Consider the following 24,214-nt stretch of genomic DNA (forward strand, 5'->3'; position numbering starts at 1 on the left):
TTTACGACTTATACATATATGTGAATGTCCCGTTAAATACTGGACATATGATCACCTAATGATTCCCAAGTAATATGAAAAATGATATTTGTGTGGAATCTTATCGTCACAAGGAGTTGGAATCGGCTTCTGGTTTGTAACCAAAATAATAATTTTCGATTTTTAATCTCTCATATTTAATAAAAAATGCGAAAAATTTTAACATCAAACAAAAGAATGATTTGATGGAAAAAATAATTGCAGTGCAGTGTTTTTGTTCAATTCTTTCCACGGTCGAAATTCCGCTGTTTTGTGACCGACGGGGGAAGAAAAAACTACTGGAATTACTGTTTCTCAGTTTTTTAGTCATCGAAATGGTCTGAATTTGTTTAAATAATACTATTTCGTCGAAATTTCCGGATAAAGAACAGCTCATCAGTATTAGTCATCAATAAAAATATATATTTTTTATTTATCTACAAGCTCTCCGGGTGCTGGGACTTTCAAGGGGTTCCATTACGTTTGATTTCACGGAGCCCCAAATAAGCTTATAAGGAACCGTTTTGACGGAGCCCCAAATAAGCTCTTATAAGGAACCGTTTTGTGCCGTCCAACACCAATTGGAAATCTATGTTCTAGGTTTACATACATAACCAGCGAATACGTGCAGCACTAATTCGATCAAGTTGATGTAAATTTACCTGAAAATATTCATGTAATAATCCAATTTCAAGTTTATATGCTCTAATTTTACAAATATGGAAAAAGTGTTTGGCATTTGCGGACGCATGCAATCTACTTTATGCACATTTATTACCACGATACGCTCAGGTAAAACCTCTTAAAATAGGGAAACGCACAATTCAGCCATTGAGCATTTCATTAACCGTGCGCATAAATTTCTGGGACGTTCCAGTTTTTTGGAAACACGTGTACTGTTGTTGATGATGGAGATGCATTAGAAGAGAGCATAGATAGGGTGCCGGATAGTTCGAGGATATTTTCCAGGTGATATAATACACGAGTAGAGATGGAAGACTGTCTTAGGATATGTACAGTATAATGCTTGCTTCAAGAGTTTCCTAGAACACTAAATCTATTCTAAGGGTTCCCTAGAACAGTGTTTATCCATTTCTCTGAACTTAAGCATCAGTAAAATGCCTGAACAATCAGATAGACCACTAAATGATGGAAATTTACACGAAAATGTTCATGTAATAATCCAATTTCAAGTTATATGCAGGTAGGTTATATTAGATTATATTAGGTATGTGTGCCTAATCTTTTATTAAATCTCATGTAATAACTACTACCAATATAAGTAGCATACAATTGATCAATTTTCCTTTGATTAAAATTAAATTTCCACATCACATCTGCTAACGGGTCACCCGTGGTCTGCGGACCATAGGTAGAAAAACTCTGCAGTACAACATTGAAAATATTTTAAGGATGCCCTAAAAAACGGTTCTTAACCAGTGCTCCATGTACACTAACCAGAGGCTCCATGACGGCTCGAAGGAAATAAAATAAATCAGTAAATTTGAAAAATAAAAAATGAAGCCAACGGGCACCACCATAGAAATTACATACTGAAAAGGGCTCTGCGAGTCACAAAAAGGTTGAAATCACTGCCCTAGAACATCGAAACTATTTGAAGGGTTCCCTAGGAAGAAAATGGAAATTTTTTCAAAGTTTCCGTAAGAGAAATAGATGAAAAAGAAAAAAATGCAAAAATAAGCTATACGTAGGGTTGGATTGAGAATCCTTCGAGGCCTTGCCAGTTTATATAATATTCCACACCTTAGGGCAGGGAACCTATCACACAATATTCAATGCTACCCTTTGAACGACTCAATTTTCGAACAACAAAATGCATTACAGCAGTTTTTATATTAAAAGAATGTGCATAAGTTCCGGATACAAACACTACATCGATTCAATAATTCTGAAGGGGAAATATGGAGAAAAAAAAATCAGAATAAAAGAAAGCATTCAAAGTTTATATTTTATCGCGTAGTTTCATAAAGAATTTGCATTACGAAAGAGCGATTCTTCATTCATTTTCAGGCATGAGGAAAATTCTACAGAATAAAATACGGTCTTGTTATTCAATTTAAAAACCCATCCAGAATGGGCATTGAACTCTTCGAATGACTAAATATTAGAATATTCATGATTGAACATTGAATATGTCGAAGAGGAAAGTTTTTTTTTCGAAATTGCTCTTCTTTTGAATTGAATAATTCAATTTTTTATGGGAATTTTTCTAATTGCGTGGTGTATTTAAATATCCTTTCAATGTCAAATAATGCGCAAGTCTTTCCTCTGAATCATCCTCATGGATCAAAATAGACAAAAAAAGAGGTTCAAGTTCATAACTGAGTTCTTTGATTGGAGAATGCACCACAGGAGGTAAAAAATATATAATAATTGTTATCAGTAATAATAATAATAATAATAATAATAGGAGCAAAGAAAACCGCATCGACCATCTTAGAGTTATTCGGTTCGGGAAATAAGGTGCAGATGTGTTTACCGTACCTGTGGTAAATGATGTGGAATCAATTGGTAGGAATAAGAAAAAGAAAAATGTATTACATATAATATTGAAGAATAAGGAGATAAGGAGAGAAGAAGAGGATCTTGTTAATGGGGGAGTAAGAAGAAGAAGAGAGAGAGAGAAAGAGATAGGGTAGGTAGGTAGGTACGTAAGATGAAATAAGAACCAAATCTTGGTCTTGAAAAGGGGGGGTGTGTGGTGTGGTAATGACAAGCCGGGAGGGGTCAGCAATATGTTTGAGAACCTGACCTCCATTTTTGAGGTCGTTTTTTTATAAACTCGGTCACGTGTACCGCAGCCTTCAGAACAACGTTGGTCAAATTTGTTGTCGGAAGAAGCGACGGACGGCGTCTCGAGGCGCCAAGTAATAACGTTACCCGTCGAAAACATGCGACTTCCAATGTTACAGGTAAGGATCCTCTATGTGAACATCGTTTTCATATTATAGTAGTTTCCTATACATTTTTATTTTGATGTATGTTGATATGAATTTTTTTTAAAGTTCAATTTTGTGGCGTATTTTCAAATTTTAAAAGGCACAAAATACGATGGCCTATTATTGTGATATGCCGTAGAAAAAGATGTGATTAGTGATATAAATTATTTCCAGAACCTAAATTTCCGAAAGGTCACCTAGACCCGTGTTTTTTTAACTTTTATTCATGTGTGGCCCCGTAGGGACTATATTTTATTTTTCATGTGGCTCCACGTGTCTTATCTCCTGGGATAAGATATTATATATCATCTTATTTCAACATCTTTTACTTAAATGCTTCACATCTAGGTTTGTTTTTTCCCACAGTTCTTTGTGCCCCTCAATCACCTTTTTTCCCCCTTTTCAAACCACGCACAACTCCGGTCTATCGCCATGGGCAAATTTACTACCGACTGAATTGTGCCGGAAGTGTAAGTGTGTGTACCTTACGGTCTAAATGTGCGTATATAGTGTTGTGTATGAATTTTTAGAGGTGTCATCTATATTACAAAGTCTGAGTAAAGTGTGATATTTGAATACTTGCACTGTTGTAGGCCTGTTGCTCTCTGTGGCGAGACTTTTTAACGGGGATTTTAATCGGCTCGCATTCGAACCTCGAAGTTGGGAACCACAGAAAACAAACTACCAGCAGCGTGGTGACAGTGGGGTTTGAACCCGGTGCGAGTCTCCGCCCCCCCCCCCAATCACCTGCCATGGCTCCCCTTTTACTTAATTTTCATCCATCGCTCTCTTCAGACCATATTCTCTTCTTGCGACCTTCTGTTTTAACCAGGAATGAAAAGTTAATTACTTTTTCACTATTTTTGCATAACCCTTTCAGATCCACAAACGTGTGGGTTGCTTTTTCTTCACTGTAATTTTTTTTTGTACTGTGTAAGTTTTGAAATCGAGGTATAGTGAATATGAATGTTGAGACCTTTCAGAGGGCAGCACTTTAAGTTGAACTTTCTGGGTGTTTTTGAGACCGCTCCCGGAAGAAAGTGCCTCCAGGAAAATTGTGATTTTTTTTTTCGCATAAAATTTATCAATGAAATTCTACAAAAAAAAGTTGTATGTGAAAATGAATATATCCTGCATCATCTTAGCTGAAAAAATTTGAACACGAAGTGAATTATTTCTTCACAAAAAAAAAATTTTAAATTTGAAAAACATTTTTTAGGAAAATAAAAATTAGATGACAGTTATGTTTTTAATGCATTTTTTTAGTACAAAAAAAATGCAAAAATATCTTTATGTTATATCTCTTTATATAAATATATTTCAAATTCCAGAAAATGAATGCTTGGGTCTAAAAGGGTTAAATATGCGTTTTTCTTTTCATAACTCTTAGTGGCCCCCTTAATCACCTGCCATGCCTGCCGTTTTACTTGATTTTCATTCATAGCTCCATTTAGACCAGTGATTCCCAACGTGGGCGTTAACGCCCCGTGGAGGGCAATGGAATGTCCCAGAGGGGCGGTAGAAGCTACGGGTATAATATAGTATCCTATGGATTATATTGTGTTGGGGGGCGATATATATATCGGTTAATATATAAAATTTCTGAAGAAGGGAAGCGATGGGACAAACCATAGTTTCCCAACCTTTGTTGTCCCATCGCCTCCTCTTCAGAAATTTTTTTCTCCTACCGCCCCCAACGCAAAATAACCCATAAGATCCTATGTTATACCCGTAGCTTCTACCGCCCCTCTGGAACATTCTATCGCCCTCCCCCAGGGGGTGCTAACCCGCGTTAGGAAGCACTGGTTTAGACCATATTTTCTTCCTATGCCCCCCCTCAATAACCAGGGTAAAAAAATGTAATAATTTTTCTCATCATTCACTTACATGCGTTTTCCTTCACAGCTCTCTGTGCCCCCCCCCCTCCTTAAGCACATGCGAGGGTTCCCCGTTGCACTTGATTTTCATCCATGGCTCCCTGTAGACCATATTTTCTTGTGTCCTCTTATCCAGAGATAAAAAAGTAAATTACTTTTCCTCACCCATTTCACTTACATGCTTCACGTCCACTCACACTCACGTGGATTTTATGTGGCGGGCATCTTCAACTTGTTGCTTGCAAGGACCGCGTTATTGGTTTACACCCAATGCAGAGTCGATTCTTATCAAGGATGCTCGTCCCTTGTTTCAAAAAAGCTCTATCCGAGTGGTTAGTTCGCCAGCCTTCCATTCAGTAGTTCTGACTTCGAACCCAGCTAGTGCATTAATATTTTTGTCAACAACTTCTGTCAGACACACGACCATCACCATCCAGAAAATATCATGTGTAAAAAATCAAATATTTGGATAATTTCTAATCGGGGCTGGAAAAATCTCCAAAAATTTGCATGAACAGGTCGAGCATATAACCAAAAACAATAGATGTCCAAATCAATATTTATCATGCCCGAATAATATCATCTCTGGATTAACTTCAAAAATTGGGGGGAAATTTATTTATTTGCATGTGTGTGTGTGTGTGTGTGAAAATATCGGAAAATGTATAAATATTTTTTCTAATTGAAATTTGGAAAATTACCATAAAATTGTAAAGAAAATCTAAATTCGAAACTACATTTATTTTTTGTTTTTTTATGTGTTCATGTCGAGCATGGAGTCAGGTAAAGTGCATGCCTGGTTAAAACTTTTAAATGCCCCGGACATTTCGGGGAAAATTCCTGGTTCCAATCGGTTCCATTGAATCCTCTGCCAGTTTCTTCGAAGTTTTGTTTTAAATTCCAAAAAAGGGAAGAAATAGATGTGTGTGCGTACAAGAGTAGAAGAGTGGATTAACACGCCAATGTGGAATGAGGAAGCTTGCTTAACCAGTTCCAAAGGAGACAAATGACCTCAACCTTCAACGAACTGAAGGCACGAATAACCATAATCCGAAAGTTCATCCTCTCTTTGAAAGCGATTTGTCTCTCTCAAAAATTCTAAAAGAAAAAAATTCACATAATTATTCATCAGCGTAAGACAATGGTCAGTGTGCTTAATATCTGTGTATAAAATTACTTAATACAGAGGAGACACACACACAGAGGAGACTTTACGGGATTAATTGGTTCCGCAAAATTGTCGCAATCACGCATAGTGAGTTGAATTTAACATGGGAAAGATAGGGACTGGGGGAGGGGGGTGGGGTTCTTGGATCTTTCTTCAGAAGGATTAAAAAAATTGAACCAAACAGCAAAGGATCTTTTTTCAATAAATTAATTATTCAAACTTATGAATAAATCCCGTGAATTTAGGAATGAATGAATTGAACTGGTCTTCACTACTTCTGATTGATTCTAGTGAGAGTGGATGTAATCCCTTCCAGAAAAGGGCCTGATTTCCTCTTTTAATGAAATAGTCGAGATTTGGTTGACAAGCAGCATTTTTCGTCGGTTTATAAAAACTTTAGTAGCAAAGCAAGATAATTCCGCACATTTCTCGTAAATATAAAAATTCTAGTTTCACTGAAACCCCTTTTTTTTAGATTGAATTTCTCATGGCATTATGAATATGTTACCAAACGTTGTTCATCAGTGAGATCTGATGGGATGTGTTTGAGAATTTCCCTCATATTTGTCTCCGCGACATCATAAAATCCAACGTATTTGTCATCAAAGGATGTGTGTGTGTGTATATATATATATATATATATATATATAATATATGTAGCAAGCGTTATAAAAGAGCAACTGACAGAAAGTCAGAGTATAGCGTCAAAAAAGGCAGCTTTATACACATAAATTGAAATTATAAAATTAGAAAATATGGGAAGACGTAAAAATTAAAGAAGACCAAGAAATTGAAAAAATTGATTTTTGTAGGATTAATATATAGGCTTAAATTTACCATCAGTTCCCCCGAAATTTTTGCGATAAACAAGCTTTTGTAGTCAAAAACCAATGTGAGAAAATATGAAATTAACCAAAAGACGTGAGAAATCGCATGAGTAGCACAATGTTAATTAGATATTTACTAAAAAGTATGTTTCAAAATTGATATTATAAAAATTGAAGAATGAAATAAAATAAAACTTACCAAAAATTTGACATTTCATAACACGGGGTGTGAGCTAACAAGTTCATAAATTTGGGTGAAGTTTGAAACCCATAAAAGAGAAGACGGAAAACCGTTGCCACTCAAGATATTTACAAATTCAGAAAAAGCTTCAAAAAAATCTTTAGCATTATTACAAGTTTTTTTAATGCTTGATATACCATTATTAGAAACATTTTTGCAGTTTGGAGCAATGGGGGGGGGGGGAGGTTCCCCCTTGAGAACGGCCTCCTCATTGATCCATATTTTTCCACAATTTTTTCAATTTCTTCTAATTTTTTTACGTCTTCCCATTTTCTCTAATTATATATATATATATCTATATATATAAAATTGATTTTCTGTCTGTGTGTGTGTGTGTGTGTGTGTGTGTTCTCTATACAAATCTACAATTTTAGATCGATCGCAGCCAAATTTTGCATATATACCAAATGGGACCCGACTTGAACGATAGGCTACTTTAAAATTTCGTCAGACCAGGGCAAATGCTCCAAATGGGCAAAAAACTGTCCGGCAACAATGGTTTTTGGGCCTCAACAATCACTTTCCGAACGTTTACTTTGGTTACCATGGTTCCCTAGCAATGCGTTTCAGACGTGTATATGCCTTTACAACGGTTTGTCACTTCTTTAATCCTGTTAGTATATGTATGATAGTTTATGCCTTTATAATGGTTTGCCACATTTTCAATATACTCTCAGTAATGAGGCTTTTTGAATAGACGTCATAATCATCATCAGCATCGCTTTGAGAGTCAGAAAAAGGGTGATCCTCATAGAAATCAGTACTAAAATTGTCGATTTTACTGTAGAAATGCGGAAATTAGTGGGATTTTCCGCCACATCAATAATTTTAAAAAATGTATTGAATTCTCGATTTTTGAAATATTCAGTTCGCTTAGAGATATACGAAGCCCAGGAGATTAAATACGAAGTAATTAGCCAAACCTATACCTTTGAGTTGGATATTCGAGCAATATCATTGATTTCATTTATATCTTTTCAAGTATGAAAATTAATGTCTCCATATTGTCTCTTTTGATATTTATTTGCATAAATTCATGTGGGTTAGGATATTTTAAAATTAGTTATGAGCCCGTGAAAAGTGCATCGAAAAAATTCCACAGCTTTAACTAAGGATTTTTTGAAGCTGGAACAGACAGATGGATAACTTGAAGTTCAGGGAGGGAGGGGGGTGGCGGGATCGAAATACCTAGCGCTTCTTAAAAAAAGAAAAAAATATATTCATTTCTACGTTTCTGTGTAAATCTAGATTTGTTTATTTCATGAATCGCGCAGGTCGCCATATTGGTTAACTTGGACACGGTTTGTATGTCCCTCAAGAAAAAGAGAGGGAGATATCACGTGATCCAAAAAAAGCCTCATTGAAGAAAACCCGGGCAGCGCCGGGTATTATAGCTAGTATATATATATAATTGCAAGCCATTTAATTGCAAACCCATTTCCTGGATTAAAGTTAGCGGGAAGTTTTTTCTATCACGATTTTTTGTTATTCGGAAATGACTTTAAAACTGCACTTCTTTCACATAACCTAAAGTTCTTTCACATAAACTTTGTATGGATAACGGAGAGTGACATCATCCTCGGATAACCCATGGAAACGGAAGCAAGGAAGCCAAAAAATATAAGGAAGGGAGTTAAAACGGGACTCCGTGTCCATTCTTTGTTAAATGCACCTCAGAATAATTTTTATTACAAGGAGTATTTGTTATGTTAAGAGTCATCATGTTTATGTCTAAGAGGAACAAGGAAAAATTAGCATTTTTGAGCAGTATTTTGAGAGTATAGCGAATTAACTCGCTGTAGCCGAATAATTTTTGTCTCCAACATTGGCTATTTGACAATCAAATGCAAATCACACGTTATAGTGAGATTCTCATTACAATGAACTTCTACTGTACAAGTGTGCCTTTTTCTGATTCGTGAAACCCTCCATCTCTTTTGCAATCCGCTATAGGTATGACGATATGAATTACAATGAAAAAAGATAGAAAATTGAAATTCGATTAATAGAAATGATATTTTTGCCGAAATTTTGGGTTCGAGTCAAAATGAAAACGGCATGCGAAAGTCGAAACAAGTTGGAGTCAAAAATGTAAAAAAGAGTCTGCGCGATGTTTTTTTCGATAAATTTATGCAAATAAATAAATTTGGATGGATTTCAAAAAACCAGAAAAAATTAAGAAATTGCCATTCTGGATTGCACCCTCGGACTTATCGAAGGGAAAAACATCTAAATTACCGCAACTTCACCATTTGTACCTCCTCCTCGTAATCAGCACATGGCCTGAACGAAGAGTTACAAGCAGATGATCAAGGACCACTTCATACTTGAAAATCCTTTTTCCTTCCAATGTCATACTACAAATCTTATACGCTTATATCGGTTAATATAAGGGCTGCTCACAAATCTCCAAAACTTTACATGAGCGAAAATACTATCACTGGATTTATTTCCGTTAAAAATTTTTAAAAGAAAATTGATTTATATTTGCGTAAAAAATATCACAAGCAATATGTAATATTCTTTATTAAATACTCGAAATTTTGAAAGAAATAGAAAAATTTGAAACCCCACACACACACACAATGTGGTCACCAGCTCATTTATTATTATTATTACATATATCCTTCGTCTGAGGTAACTATGTTTCTTTGATTTTAATAAAACTTTCCGGATACACCCATCCTTCAGGAACGCTTTGATATCTCTCTGACATGGAAAGCGCGGGTAGTGTCCACCAAACATACTCCCGCTCTGTCTCCATGGCAAATACAGTTGAATCCCTTAATAACGAATGCCAAGAGACCGGAGGAATAATCCCTTCGTTATATCGAAATTTCGTTATAAAGGAATTCCAGGTTACCTAGCATTGTTATTATGTAAACTTATTTGAAGGACTAGAAAAGTGTTCGTTAAAACGAGATTTTCGCTATAACGGTATTCGTTAAAACGGGACTCGACTGTATAAGAAATCCCGCCGAGCCGAAACCAATGAAGCTACAAATGTGAAATTCTGCACATTTGCATCAAAGCAAGCATTTTTGTGAGATTTCACGCGTGTTTATAAGAACACTTACTTTATTGTCGATGAAAAAATTAAAAACAAAACGAATTTGTTCTATGGTTGAAAATGTTCGATACTTTTTTATTTGTCCGCGTCGGGCATGTAGTCAGAAAAAATACAGGCCCAGTAAAAATTTTTACATCCCAGGGCATGTCAGGCATGATTTGTCCAGTCCTGGTTGATATTTCATGATTTCCGCAGCAATGATTACAAAAAATGGTTTTGCGGCAAACATAGAATCAGATGTCTTTGTTGTATGTAATTTAAACTGGTGTGCAGCATACAATTGAACATTATATAGTTAGTAATACCACAAATTGTTCATTTTCATGCTGCAAACCGGTTTAAAACCGATAACCAATTTCACTTCAAGAGCTATCACAGATGGTGGCAGCAGGGGCCCCAGCTCAACGCTCTTCTCTTCCTCGCGTGTGTAATGGAAGAATTAGTTGGAGGTTGTGGGAAATTTTCCTCTTGTTTTTTTTTCTCTCCAGTTCACAAATTATTTTCCCCATTTATGCCGGTCCGCGAAATAGTTTACTTAATTTCCCACGAAGCTCGTGGGGCACCGACTCATATAATTTGATGACATATTAATTGAAGGAGGGTCAATGCGACCCCGAGTTAAATAGGTAAAAAAAATAATTTATGGTTTTATTTTCTCTGAAATTATTTCTTTTATTAATTATCAATTTTGATCAATTCTAAATTAATTGTTTTTCACTAATGATGAAAAAATCTGATTAATTACTGATTAAATTAATCACTTCTGAGATTAGTTTCGATCTGAAATCACTTTAAATGATTCTTTGGTTACATATTTTGGTAATTCTGAAATTATTTTTCTTCACTATTGAAATCACTTCTTTCAATAATTAGTATCATATTAGTACTGTACAAACATTTCTTTTCTAGCAGAAGTTACGAAATTATTTCCCTCGTTGATTGAAAATTATTTTTTTTTTCCTGTTTCTGAAATTATTTTTTTCAGAAAACTCTAAAATTATTTGTTTTAGTGATTCTGAATTTTCATCAATTCCGAAATTATTTCCTTCATTAATTATAGAAAAAAAATTTTTCCAATGCTTTCAAACATTTTCTGAAAATGATCGGTGGGCCACGGTAAAAAGCTCCAAGGGCCAAATGTGGCCCGCTGGCCATGCGATGAAGACCTTTGTGTTAAATGATTGAAAATGAAAAAAGTTCTGTTTTCCCCTTTTCTTCTTTCTAGGTTACATTCGTAGTTTCGTTCTGCTGCTTGATCACTGCTGTTGGACGAATAAATGCGCAGCAAGGTGACGAATCAGTGGATGAAAGTGACGGCGGCGGTGGCAGTGTTTTCGTACCAGAAAGCACAAAAAGAACTGACTCGAGAGAAACAGATCGTGAGTCCAGTTCATCCTTCCCGAAACTCTTGGACTTGAGGAGTATACAGAAAATGCCTCTAGTTATCCTACAGCCTCCAAGACCCGTACAGCTAGACATGCTGTCCGGGCAACACATCAGCAACTTACAGAAAGCTTTGAACATGGCGAACATCAAGAAGATTATTCAGGGTGGCAACAACTATGGTGTTGCCAATGAAGCTGGAACAGCCCAGAAATATTCCTATACCCATCAAGAGGAAGAAGTTCCAGCTGAGTCAGTGTCATCAATAAAAGATAATATGTACGCGAGTGTTCCGTTTCCTTATTCGAATGTCGCAGTGGATCACCCGAAAACTTCCAAATACGGAATGCTTCCTCCGCAGTTCATCGACCCTAGACAGATCCAGATCCCTTCAAGAGGTTGGATGGATAAGATAAGAACGTCTTTCTCTTACCTTATACCAAGAAGACGACCGGCACATCCACCACCTGTGTTCTACCCATCACCATCAAACAGCAGACCATATTTTGTCCCTGGTGCGAGACCTTTCGGCCACCTGTTCAACCCCTACGTTGCTGCACCCACTTTGGCTTTACCTAGTGCCGCAGTTCCATGGAGCCAGTTCCCCTATGCCGGATCTGCGATGGAATTCCCCGAACTCGCTCCAATCGCTTCGGATAGGCTTCCGGTATCCACAGTGCATCCCGATAATCCCTACAGACCTTTCGCGAGACCTTATCCTGGTCTAGTACCTCCTCATGGTGGTGGTGGTATGGGAATGTACGACGGAGGAGATCTTTACACTGCGGCATCACAGCCAATACCTTCAAAGTTACCTCCACCTAAAGGATTCAGATTCACCCGAAAGTTGTTCGCCCGACCGTCTCGGTATGCGCCACCGAAATACGTCCTTCCACCAACATCAGACTTTCCTGACTACGCTTCTAAATTCCCAAAGCACAGGCCACTCTTCAACAGCGTTGAGGGACTCGGAGGAACGAGTTTAGAAATCAGCAACGCGTTCGCCGACTTTGCGGACTCTCCCGAGCACGGATCGGATGTGACTCAGCGTTTTGGGTCGGTTGGTGACTCAATGAATAAGTTCCTGCACATGATGGGACTTGGTGTCGCTGGTTTCAGCTCGCCAGATATAGGAGCCTTCGGCGGAGGCGGTGAGTACGCCTCGATGGAATCCACGCCAATCGCCAGGTCGATGGACTACTATCCCGGTTACGGTAATCAAGCGCACCTGGACCATTACGATGATATGGAAATATTCGAACATGATATCACCGATCTATTTAACCAAAAAATCAAACACTTGAGGGAGCCACCAACCGGACAAAGCGAGAAAAAGACCACGACGACGACAAAAACTCCCGAAACAACCCAAAAACCTACGACCGCAGCACCAAAGTACACCGAAGTGGTGAAACCAGGTGACCAAAAGATGGCAGGAAAACTGATAAGCCATGACAAAATGGCTCCGATGGATATGATGACAATGCTTCAAGGGAGTAAAGGCGACGCCAAAATGTCAGGTCCGGTCAAAATGACTTCGATGGACATGCAGGCGATGCCCGAGAGTGACAAAATGAAAACCGAAAGTGACGCCAAAATGTCAGGACCGGTCAAAATGACTTCGATGGATATGCAGGCGATGCCCGAGAGTGGCAAAATGAAAACCGAAAGTGACGCCAAAATGTCCGGTCCTATGAAAATGATTTCTATGGATATGATGGCGATGTTTCAAGGGAGTAAAAGTGACGCCAAAATGCCCATGAAGATGCAGATGATGTCGAAAGAAAATCTAGATACACAAGCAGTCGCGAAACCAGATGCAGAACAGAAAAAGATGACCACTCCCACCACTCAAGAAATACCGAAGATGCAGAGAGTGCGTGAAAAGTCTACTTTCCATTACGCACCTGCCATGGCTATAACCGAAAACAAGAACTATTCAGCCGCCAAGCACCAGGAGACTCGCCCTAAAAATGAACCCGAGCAGCAGCCTTATCGACAGCAGTTACCCGTGGTCAACTACAATGTCCCACCGACCTGGCCGACGGCAGCGCCCAGAGACCACAGACAGCCGATACTAATTTACCAAAACATCCCGGCACCCATCAGGATATACCACAAAACCACGACTACGGAATCCGCAGCTCCGGACAAGAACGCGACGGCGTACGCGTCCGCGCAATCGCTACCCGAAAACCACCACAGGTGGTCGTCGAGTGGTGAGCATCAGACAAGCGACGTCTCGTCCAGGAGGTGGGTTCCTGTCGTTCCTGCGCACAAAAAAACCGAGGCGGACAAGACGGACTGAAGCACTTCAAACAAGAGGTTTTGCCCTTCTTCGTTTAACCGGAAACACTTCAGTTAATGAAAGTTGTTATTCGCGATCCCAGGATCAACGGGGATCCACAGATTCCAGAGTCTGTTTTGAACGAACTATGCAGAAAGTCTTCGTATATAACCGAAGATCTGGTAAATTATTTTACACATCCCAACTATTGTACCGTTTTTTTAACTTGTCGTGTGTTGAATGACTCACGAACAAAATTCGTACAGGGTGCCCCGAAAGTTACTACATACTTTAACGCTATAATGACCAGCACCTAATAATATACCAGGTGCATAAAGAGAGCTAACTCCTCGAACAGCAATTTATGGTGAACCATTGATCCTAGAGGCATACTTCCAAACAGAAAAAGTATCCAAATAACGTGTGGATCTCAGATACGTCATTCATATTGCAGTGGAGGGGGTTTGTATAGTTATCGAAACACAGGGTGTTTCAAAAAGAATCACCCGATTTGAAATGCGTATATTACGAAAAATATTGGATATATAGACACTTAAGATCAATTTTATATTACATGTCTAAATTAAAGGTGCTCTATTAATAGGACCTCTCCAAGGTCCACCTTGGGATGCACGGCATATGTTTATACGGTAGTCAAATTCGTCCCAAACTTTTGCGAGCATGTTTGCATCCACTGCGAGTGGATGTCTGTGGACTATGTGCGAAACTCTGTCGGAAGAGCTCCACATTTTCGTCTGGCATTCGGAGACTGCCAAGAAATTCCCCTTTACACAGACAACCCGTGTCTCGGAATTGTATATACCATCGCCTAATGCTCTGAGCGGTAGGAAGTTCAACACAACGGTGTGGTCGACAAGAAGCACGATAAACGGTTGCTACGGACTCACACTTCGCGAAGCTTAGAACACAAAACGATTTATGTTGTGCAGTCGCCATCTTGAGAAACACTGAAGCTGCGGCCTAAGGAAGAGCGTTAGCGCTACCTGCCGGCAACTGCATGAAACTCGAGATTTCCCTCTTTCTACTTATACAGTATTTGATCAAAACAGATTAAAAGCGGATTAAAGTCCGTATAAAAACTAACATTTCATACGGACACCCTGCACCTAAAACACCCCAATTAGAAAGCTGTTGCACTACCTCTCCTGAGACCAACAAAAAATGTTCCATGTTTCCAAGTGCAATATTCGCTGAGATATTCAAATTCAAAGAAGAATTGGAGAAAAATGGAAAAAAAACCCAGCCTGAATAAGGGAAAGAAGCGTTGTCCGATAGCTTATGCTGTTCTTTCCCAACTTTTCTCCAATTTTTTAATTAAAATATCGCAAGGATTTTTTTTTTCTTTCTTTTTTGCCATAAGGAGAGACAGCGCAACAACTTTTTGAATGGGTTTTTTGAGGACAGGGTGTCCGCATAAAAAGTTATTCTCATTTATTTCAATAACTATACAACCCCTTGCAACACGAACGATGTAGCTGAACTCATTTTTCTAATTGGAAATATGCCTCTAGTTCACCAGTAAACTGCGGTGCCAGCTGTTAGCTATATTTGTGCACCCTGTATATCTCTAGGAGGTGTTGATATGACGCGTGTTAAACAACCAAACACAAAGCGCATTAATCAATTTACCGCAGGAGCAAGGGGTGAACAACCTTTACAGACCGCCGCCGGCAAGAAAATGGTACGTGTCAGGTGACCATATGACCCATATTTCAAGGGACATTCCGATAATTCTGGTTGTCTCGACCTTAGAGGAGGTATAGTTGCCTCCTGTACCTACTCTAAGGTCCCGAATATTTTTTATAAGAATACCCCTTTTTTTTTCAACCAAACTCACTTTAATTTCTGTTCTTCACTGAAAAATCAAGGCTTAAGATTACTCTCATAACTTAACTTATACATTATATTATGATAAATATATAATTATAATTATCATAATTAGTTACAGTCATACGCATATTCTTCTCGTTATTTCACAAATCTGTCAAATCAAACGGGTTTGTTTTTGCATGAATTAAGTTTTAATCAACTGTGATTCTCATTAGCACTTCATTTCCAATCAATTCGCAATTTTCCATTGATAAATGACAACTTTTATTGTGGTAATTGGCGATTTCCGTTTTTTATGATCAGTCTGAGTGCATACAGGGTCATACCCTTGCCACATTTTACTGGTTAACCGTTGATTCCGGAGGCATACTTCAGATTGGAGAAAGTATCCAAATAACGAGAGAATTCAGATACACATCAATCATGTTGCAAGGAGTTGTATAGTTATGAAAATTAAAAAAAAATTAATTTTTATATGTATACCGTGCGTCCAAAACCCAATAATAAAGATGCCCTGTCTCTTCTGAGGACAATAAAAAAATTCCACGTTTTCAAGTGCAATATTCGGTGAGATATTGAATTCAAAAATCAGAGAAAAATTGAGGAAGAACAGAATAAATAAGGAAAAGAAGCGTTGTCCGATAGTTTTTAAGCAATTCTTTCCCAACTTCTCTGCAATTTCTGAAATCAAATATCTCAACGAATATTGCACATAGAAACTTGAAATTTCATTTGCTATCCCCAGGAGATACAGTACAAACAGCTTTCTAATTGGATTTTTGAGGACGGGAGATTTCCGTATAAAAGTTAATTTTTATATTTTAATAACCATTCAACCCCCTTGCAATGGCGTAATCTGAGTTCTACACGTTATTCGGTTACTTTTTGCAATTAGAAGTATGCCTCCAGGATCAAAGGTTCTCCAGTAAAATGCGGTAAGGGGAATTATGGACTCACCCTGTATATTATTCAATGTGTATTATTGATGTATTATTTTTTTACCGGAGCGCACCTTTTTGGTGGGCCGGATGCAACCCTTTAACGGACCGGCGTTTATGAAACGCTACCAGAGAGATACTAATTTTCTTTCCTTATAACACGCACTATAGCGTGACGCGTGCCCCGATTACAAGAGGACCGAGGTTCGAATCTTGGTGTTGCGCACATCAATTCTTTCCCAAGTTCGTCTCGACGTTTATCATCCATAGACAGGGCAGCAACTAGATGGTTGGTCAACCGGGACAAAAGCGCATCTTGACGCCCCTTTGTAACATTGAAGGAGAGGTTTCGGAATGAAATTTGCGCCCCCTCGGGACTGGCGTCCGGGGTACGACTCCCGCCTGCTCCCCCCCCCCCCCAGTTGCGGCCCTGTCCATAGAGACTCTTAACGAGATGAGTTTTGAATTATTTTCTTCAGTTGATAGTTCTTGGTGGATATAAGGACTGTTATCGAATTATTAAATTATTGAAATCTATATGGTAAAGGATCATTTATATATGAACTTGCAGGGCGAGTGCATATTAGTTTGAAACCAATTGAAAAGAATTTCATCTCACCGTTATTACACACTGTATGCATAATTTCAAAGTTCCTCAGAAGATTATGAGACTTGATGAACTTTATTGATTGGGGAATTTTCGAAACCGGATTTTCATACCCGAAATAATCTCGGGGCAACTTTTATGGGAATCTCGTTATAAACGAGGAAAATAAATTCTTATTTTAAAATTTAATTTTTTTTAATTCATGCGTATCGATGTGTGTGTGAAAGGAAGTTGATTATATGGTGTTATATATGTGATATATTCGTGTATGGTGCAATTTCGTGTTTTATATGGTGATGACAAATTATTATTTTCAACAGAGGGCTATTGAAAGCTCATCTTTTAGAATTGTGTATTTGTGAGTGAAAAATGTAAATAATGGTTTTACATGATAATAAAGTTTTTTTTTTTCTTATTATTGAAAAAAATTCATGATATAACTGTTCTGTCATTACAAAAAGCCATGGCCCACACCATAAGTGGGTACAGGCTCTTCAAGCGGGGGGGGGGGGGGGGAGGGAGCGGTTGTTTAGAGAAAGGGGGGGATTTTCAAGCTCCATCCTCCCTCCTATGCTAGTAATGCAAATATTTTTTTTTTTGTCAACGGGAGGAGTGGTTGTCCCTTCCGCCCTCCCCCTGCATCCGCCTATGGGCCGCACATCCTTTAGCCCCGATATACGGATAATTAGCCAACAACAACTCACTGAAATAAAAATTTACCGATGAGAAAATTAACCAACGGAAAAATCACCGCTGGAAAAATTCACCGATAACAGTTCACCAGCGAATGAGTGACCAAGTGATTGAGCGGGTGAGTGAATGAGTTGATGAGTGAGCTAACGAATGAGTGAGTGAGTAAGCGGCCGTATGAGTGACGAGGGGAGTAACCGTATGAGTGACCGTATGAATGACTTACTCATTTGCTCATCTGCTCACTCACTTGCTCAGTCACTAGCTCCTTCGCTCACTCACTTACTTGCTCAATCACTAGTTCTTTCACTCACTGACTCCCCTCACTCACTCATTTGCTCACCTTTAGTCACTACCACCTCTCACTCACTCATTTACTCACTCACTAACTTCTTCACTCACTCATTTACTCACTCACCAACTTCTTCACTCACTCATTTACTCACTCACTAACTTCTTCACTCACTCGTGTACTCACCTGCTCACTCACTAACTCTCTGACCACTTGACCAATGCCTCACCTTCTCACGTTTCTGAAGAACGGGGTTGTACAAGAAAAAAAATTAGGAAATTTAATTTTTAAGTATATTTGCACACGCTTAGGAGAGGCTTGCGTACCCCCTAGAAATGCGCATAGAAGGCGTGTGTAGTGTGTACCTCTCGAAATGGACAGGAGGCTTGCATTTCCCCAGAATTGCATGGCATATACTTGTTTATCCTTAATATGCATGTGGTTTGCGTATAGCCAGAAATGCGTACTCCTTGGAAGGCGTAGGAGGCTTACGCATCACTGAAAAGGCCCAAGATGCTTGGGTATCACTTGAAATGTTATAGATGCCCCTAAAAGTTTTAGGCTGGGTTATTAGTGATTCGGGTACTCCCCAAAAACGAGGTCGTACGCTAGTGCTCAACAGGTAGTGCCATTATACTCAAAAAACATTGTTAGTTCCTTAATCAAAACAGAGCTGCTAAAACTACTTTTTCGACCATTGACCTAAGGTTACCAGATTCCGAAACTTACAATTGAAGACACATACAAGCACACTCTTGACAGTCACTTACATATTTTCACAATAGCGGCGCCTCTGTATCAACAAAGTACAACAATTGTTTTCCAACTAAAACAGAGATGCTTTTAGATATGTATACAGCATTGTTTTTGGGGAGGGGAGAGATACTTTTTTAATGGAGGGTAACTACAGCCTTGGGTTTCTTCTTAGAGAGTGAACATGTGTGAAAAATAAAAATCAAATAAGCGCACACTGATGAACAGATATTTTTGTTATATACACAGTGCAATATTTTTCCTGAGAAGAAGAAAAAATGAAATAAATTATGGAATTCTGAAAATGAGGACAAAAGAAAGAAATTTCAAAAATTTATGAGGACGCCTAAAGGGACATCCAAAATTTATTATATATAAATTATGCAAAAACAGATATTGTCACCCGATTCGCAAACACCAAAATGAGAACCTACGCTAGTGCCAGCATAATAACGACTCACTTACCTTTGTTCTCAACAGATGGCGGCACTATACTGAAAAAAAATCCATTAGTTTCTCAGTCACACATACAAAACAGAACTGCTATTTCTTTCTTCCACGTTTCACTAAAAACATGCACTCATGCTTTCGGCTATGTCACTTACATATTTTTACAACAGATGGCACCTCTAAACTAGAAAAGAATAACATTATTGCGGCCCTACCAAAACAGCGACGCAAAATTAAACAAAATTTTGCGTTTAAGAAAAGTAAACAAAATTTTTGGGTAAGGCGAAGTAAACACAACCTGCAAACAAATTTTTGTTTCAGGATGCATATTTGTTTTTTAAGGACAAAAAATAAAAACTCCCGGGAGCCTGAAAATTAGATTAAAAGAGAGGAATTTCGAAAACGAATAAGAACGTTTTGAATAACATCAAAAATCAGGACATGTCCTCATACAGCGTTATCATGCATTCTCCTTTAGGAGGACATGTTCTCCTTTTTTGATGTCATTTCCAGCGTCTTTCTTCCTACGCATCGGGAAATTCCCTCTTTTGTCCTCTTTCTCCAGGTTTACAAAATTCTTTTTCCTTTGGGGAATTATTTTTTTTCACTCCGAAACATGTCTCTTTATTAATATAAGTGTTTGCGTGCTTTGTGAAACACATTTTTACACGCTTTGACCGATCGCCGACGAAATTTCCAGCATACAAAAACACAAGTTGCCTCCAAGCAGGGCAAATACTATTCTAAATGGTCCAGCTTGCCCGGATAATATGACAGAGACAGTCCGAAAAACAGCTCTACAAGAATTAAAACCGCGACATCCATTTTCGAAAAATACCATTGTTTGCAAACAACAACTAATGCCATATACTTGAGTGAGAAGAGGGGGTGTTGCCTCTTCCATCCAGAAATATAGAAAATAGAATGCAAACAACACGCGCTGCTGATTCCTAGGGCAATTTATCAATTCATAAACTGCTTCTGGCAAAAAAATCTATAGAGCTTGTCACGGCTATATGTGAAAGCTTTCAAAAATGTCAATAAATGCAATGAAAGACAAGATTCTTGGCCAAAGACAATCACTCGCTATGGTCCAGGCAAAGCAATAAAATTCACCAGACGCCAAGACCAATTCATCGTAAGCGAAGAGAGATGGAATATTATTTGTTCTTGTTTTGGTTTTTCAGCGGCTTTTTTTTTTTTTTTTTTTGTTTCAGTTCAGAAAGAAAAATTGCCGGATGGAGATTTTGTGCCAATATAGCGGCGCTATCTGTTGTAAAAATTGGAAAAATAACATCGCTAAGGTTACGTCTGTACGTACACTCCTTTTTCAGATTTGGAATCTAGTAACCCTATCCTCATAAATAAAGATGTCTGGTAACCCTAATAATAGTTACGATATTCAAAATTTTCTTCTTAGTGCTGCCATCTGTTTTGTAATTATGAAACCACACATTACTATAGTTATAAAATACATAATTCTCCAAACTTTCTGCTCCATCACAGCCTTCTTAATTTTTTTTCTCTCATCGCCACCAACCCGAAATGGCAGCACCAACAATTTTTATTGCATAATCATGTGTATATTTGTGTAGTTTTCTTTTGTTTATAACAGATGGCGCTGCTTTTTTTCTTCAAAAAAAAAATCTTTTCAGTTTCGTCTAGTGCTAATAATGCACACAAGGTGGCCGGCATGGGCGGAGATACGCGAGTACGGGGGGGACATGGTAATCAAAGTTATCAAAACATCAAAGGTAAAGCCGACTGATCTAATGTATTTGTGTATATATGAATTGACATCACACATCATGTCACCCAAGAAATCATCGCGCCCCCCCCTCGCAGTCTTTCAAGTCCAATTTTTCTTTTGATGAATGGAAAAAAATGTTCAAAATTTCACTCACAGACGACGCTGTATCTTAAAAAACTCCACATAACGTGAAATTAATTTTTGTAATGCAGCAGCATGTGTGAATGAAATTTTAAACTATCCTTCAAAGTCAAGGGCGTAGCGGGGGAGGACTTGAGGGTCTGTCCCCCCCCCCCCCCGAAATGTGAGAAAATGACCGAAAAAGGGGCAAAAGATTGTTCTATCACTTTGGTCCCCCCCCCCCCCCGCCCCCCGAAATGAGAGTGGTTCGCTCCCCCGAATGAAATTCCTGGCTACGTCCCTGTTCAAAGTTATTACGTATTTGAAAAAGAATTTCTAAGCCATGATAAACAATACGTTTATGAAGGGGTTTCATAGTACTTTCCCTTATTCGATTCTTCCCGAAATTGACTTGCCCGAGCGTAGCAGCACGCGAATTATAATCTTTGCCCCTAGGGAGCGCTAACAAAAAGTAAAAACTTTACTAAATACACAAACGCTATTTCTTCATGCAACAGGAATAATGATGTCTATATAGATGCGCAATAACCTTGTAATCTAATAATTACATAATCTAGTTCAGTTACATAACCTATCTTAAAACTAGATTATCTATATTCCATTCAAAAAAAAATTAAAGTAAGAGCTTTTGGAAAGAAAAATTCTCAAATTTCAAGTTAAGTGAAAATCAAAATTTTAAAATTTTTTAGTTAAATATATTAAGAATGATTTTCTATGATCGCCTGTTATTCCTAATCATAGGCATATGAATAGAATAAAAAAATAAAAAGGCCCGTCAGACAAAAGTGGTTAAGTACAAAAAAGCAGAGAGATCAAGGAAACGGATATTTTCACGATATTATGCCGAGATGAACCAACACCATCTTACAGAACAAGGCCTCCGCACGAAGCTTGTGACGTCAATGAAGAAGGCCATTTCTCCTATTGCCGTTGGATATATACTGCGAAAAAAGGTAAAGATATCGCATGCGTCGGCCTGCTACATCTAATGGCAATAGGTGGAAATGGTCTTCAGTGACGTGACGAGCTTCGGCGGAGGCCTTGTTCTGTAAGGTGGTGTTGGATGAACTCGGAAAGAAAAATTACCTTCTCCGAGAATTATCGTGAGTCCTCTGCCGGGATTCGAACCCAGGCCCTCTTGCAAACTGGAAACGCATGCTAATATCTACACCACGGGAGAGCGACACAACCCTGCCATTATGCTTAAGCCGCTGTATAAGAGATTGTTTTTCCATCAAGGTAAAAAAATTAATAAGGGGTCATTCAAGTACTACGTCAGCATCAACGGGGTAGGGGTTTCGGATTTGCTGACTTTTGATGGCAAGGGGGACGGGGGGTTTGAAGGTTGCTTACGTCATCAACCGCCTCTTTTTGAAGATATGAAATATTCTAAGCTGCTGACGAAATTGTGCTGACAGGGGGAACGAGGATCAGTGTTTTGCTGAAGGGGCGGCGGTCAAAAATGGCTGAAAATCTGCTTACGTAATACTTGAATGGCCCCTAAATAACTAGTATTTTACTGGCAACAAAGGATTACAATCGTGAAATATTATGAGGAAAGTTGTATAAAACCTCCATAAAAACACACCAAAGGAAAGTGCAATTTGCACCAAAATTGTTTATCATGGCGTAGAGTTTTTTAAATGCGTATATATAATTTCATAGAATAGTTTAAAATTTCACGCACAGATAGCGCTGTATTACAGAAACTCGAATTAAATTTATGTGGAGTTTTTTATGATACAAGTGATCTGTGTGTGAGTAAAAATTTGGATGTGTGAACATAATTCTCTAGTTGTCAAATAAAAGATATGGTTTGCTTAAGCTTGAGTTTTCAAAAGCTGTCATGTCTCCACTTGATGACAGAATAATTTTCCATGAAGCCCGAAGGTCAACAAGCTATATTGTGGCACCTAGATTCACATAGTAGAGTCTTAACGAGTGAGTGGGGCCCAACCGCCTCGAGGCAGACAGCGTCCCTTATCATCGTAGAATTTTATTCATTCTGAGATTAAAATATATGAACTTTCAATTTTTCTGAAATTATCTTTTCATTAACTATGAATATTCATTAATACTGAGAAATTATTTTTTCATTAAATACAAATTTTCATAAATTCTAAGAAATTATTTTTTTATCAAATACGAACTTTCAAGAATGCTTCGATTATTTTTCATTAAATATGAATTTTCATTAATTCTGAGAAATTATTTTGATCATTTTTGTCGCACCACGGTCATTTTCTGCAAACGAGGGCAAATTAGACCGGGACCTACAATTTATTGCCGATTCCGAACGGCAGGCCTGTTTTTATAATCATCGAGAGGTTGGCGCGCTAACCCCTCGATGAGGGACTCCCTACGATAGCAATTTTTTCTACGGTCATGTCGCCATTTCTGTTGTACCCCTGTGTCAGGAAAATTTTCTGACAAGGATGAACCGGGTATCGAACTCACGACACCTCTAAACATCCTCTGGTACTTCAGGCGAGTATCTTATCGACCTGGGCTACCACAGCCGCGAAACTATTTTTCTATTGAATCTTCATTATTTCTGGAAACATTTAGCATTTATTCTGGAAATATTTCTTTTAATAAGTCTGGAAATATTTTTCATCATTTATGAATTTTCATGAATTGCGAAATACTTTTTTTTATCACATAGCCAAGAGCGTGGGTGCATATTTCCTGATTTCCAAGTTTTGGAATCTGGCAACCTTAGTCAAAGGTGGAAGAAAGAAAGAGCAGTTCTGTTTTGTATGTGTGACTGAGAAACTAATGGGTTTTTTAAGTATAGTGTCGCCATCTGTTGTGAACAAAGATAAGTGAGTCGTTATTAAGCTGGCACTAGCGAAGGTTCTTATTTTGGAGTTTGCGAATCTGGCGACCATATCTGTTTTTGCATAATTTT

The 24,214-nt window shown here is 38.1% G+C and overlaps 1 protein-coding gene across 1 annotated transcript; it reads left to right on the forward strand.

Moving 5' to 3' along the window:
- Nucleotides 1-2,829: 2,829 nt before the first annotated feature.
- LOC149069233 (uncharacterized) lies at nt 2,830-17,642 on the forward strand. Its single transcript, XM_089250723.1, has 2 exons — nt 2,830-2,951; nt 11,387-17,642. Exons 1-2 carry the CDS (start codon nt 2,931-2,933, stop codon nt 13,850-13,852), a joined length of 2,487 nt encoding a protein of 828 aa, XP_089106849.1. The 5' UTR covers nt 2,830-2,930; the 3' UTR covers nt 13,853-17,642.
- Nucleotides 17,643-24,214: the final 6,572 nt, after the last annotated feature.

This window comes from Pholcus phalangioides, unplaced genomic scaffold (assembly GCF_987345545.1).
Source record: "Pholcus phalangioides strain wild (caught in Gottingen) unplaced genomic scaffold, Ppha-v1.0 ptg000024l_1, whole genome shotgun sequence".
NCBI classification, from domain to species: Eukaryota; Metazoa; Arthropoda; class Arachnida; order Araneae; family Pholcidae; genus Pholcus; species Pholcus phalangioides.

What these genes read in the sequence shown, in the direction of transcription:
- LOC149069233 (XM_089250723.1), top strand. Translation starts at nt 2,931, where the DNA reads ATGCGACTTCCAATGTTACAG. An exon ending in TGCGACTTCCAATGTTACAG is followed by an intron (nt 2,952 to 11,386) that starts GTAAGGATCCTC and finishes TCTTCTTTCTAG; the next exon opens with GTTACATTCGTAGTTTCGTT.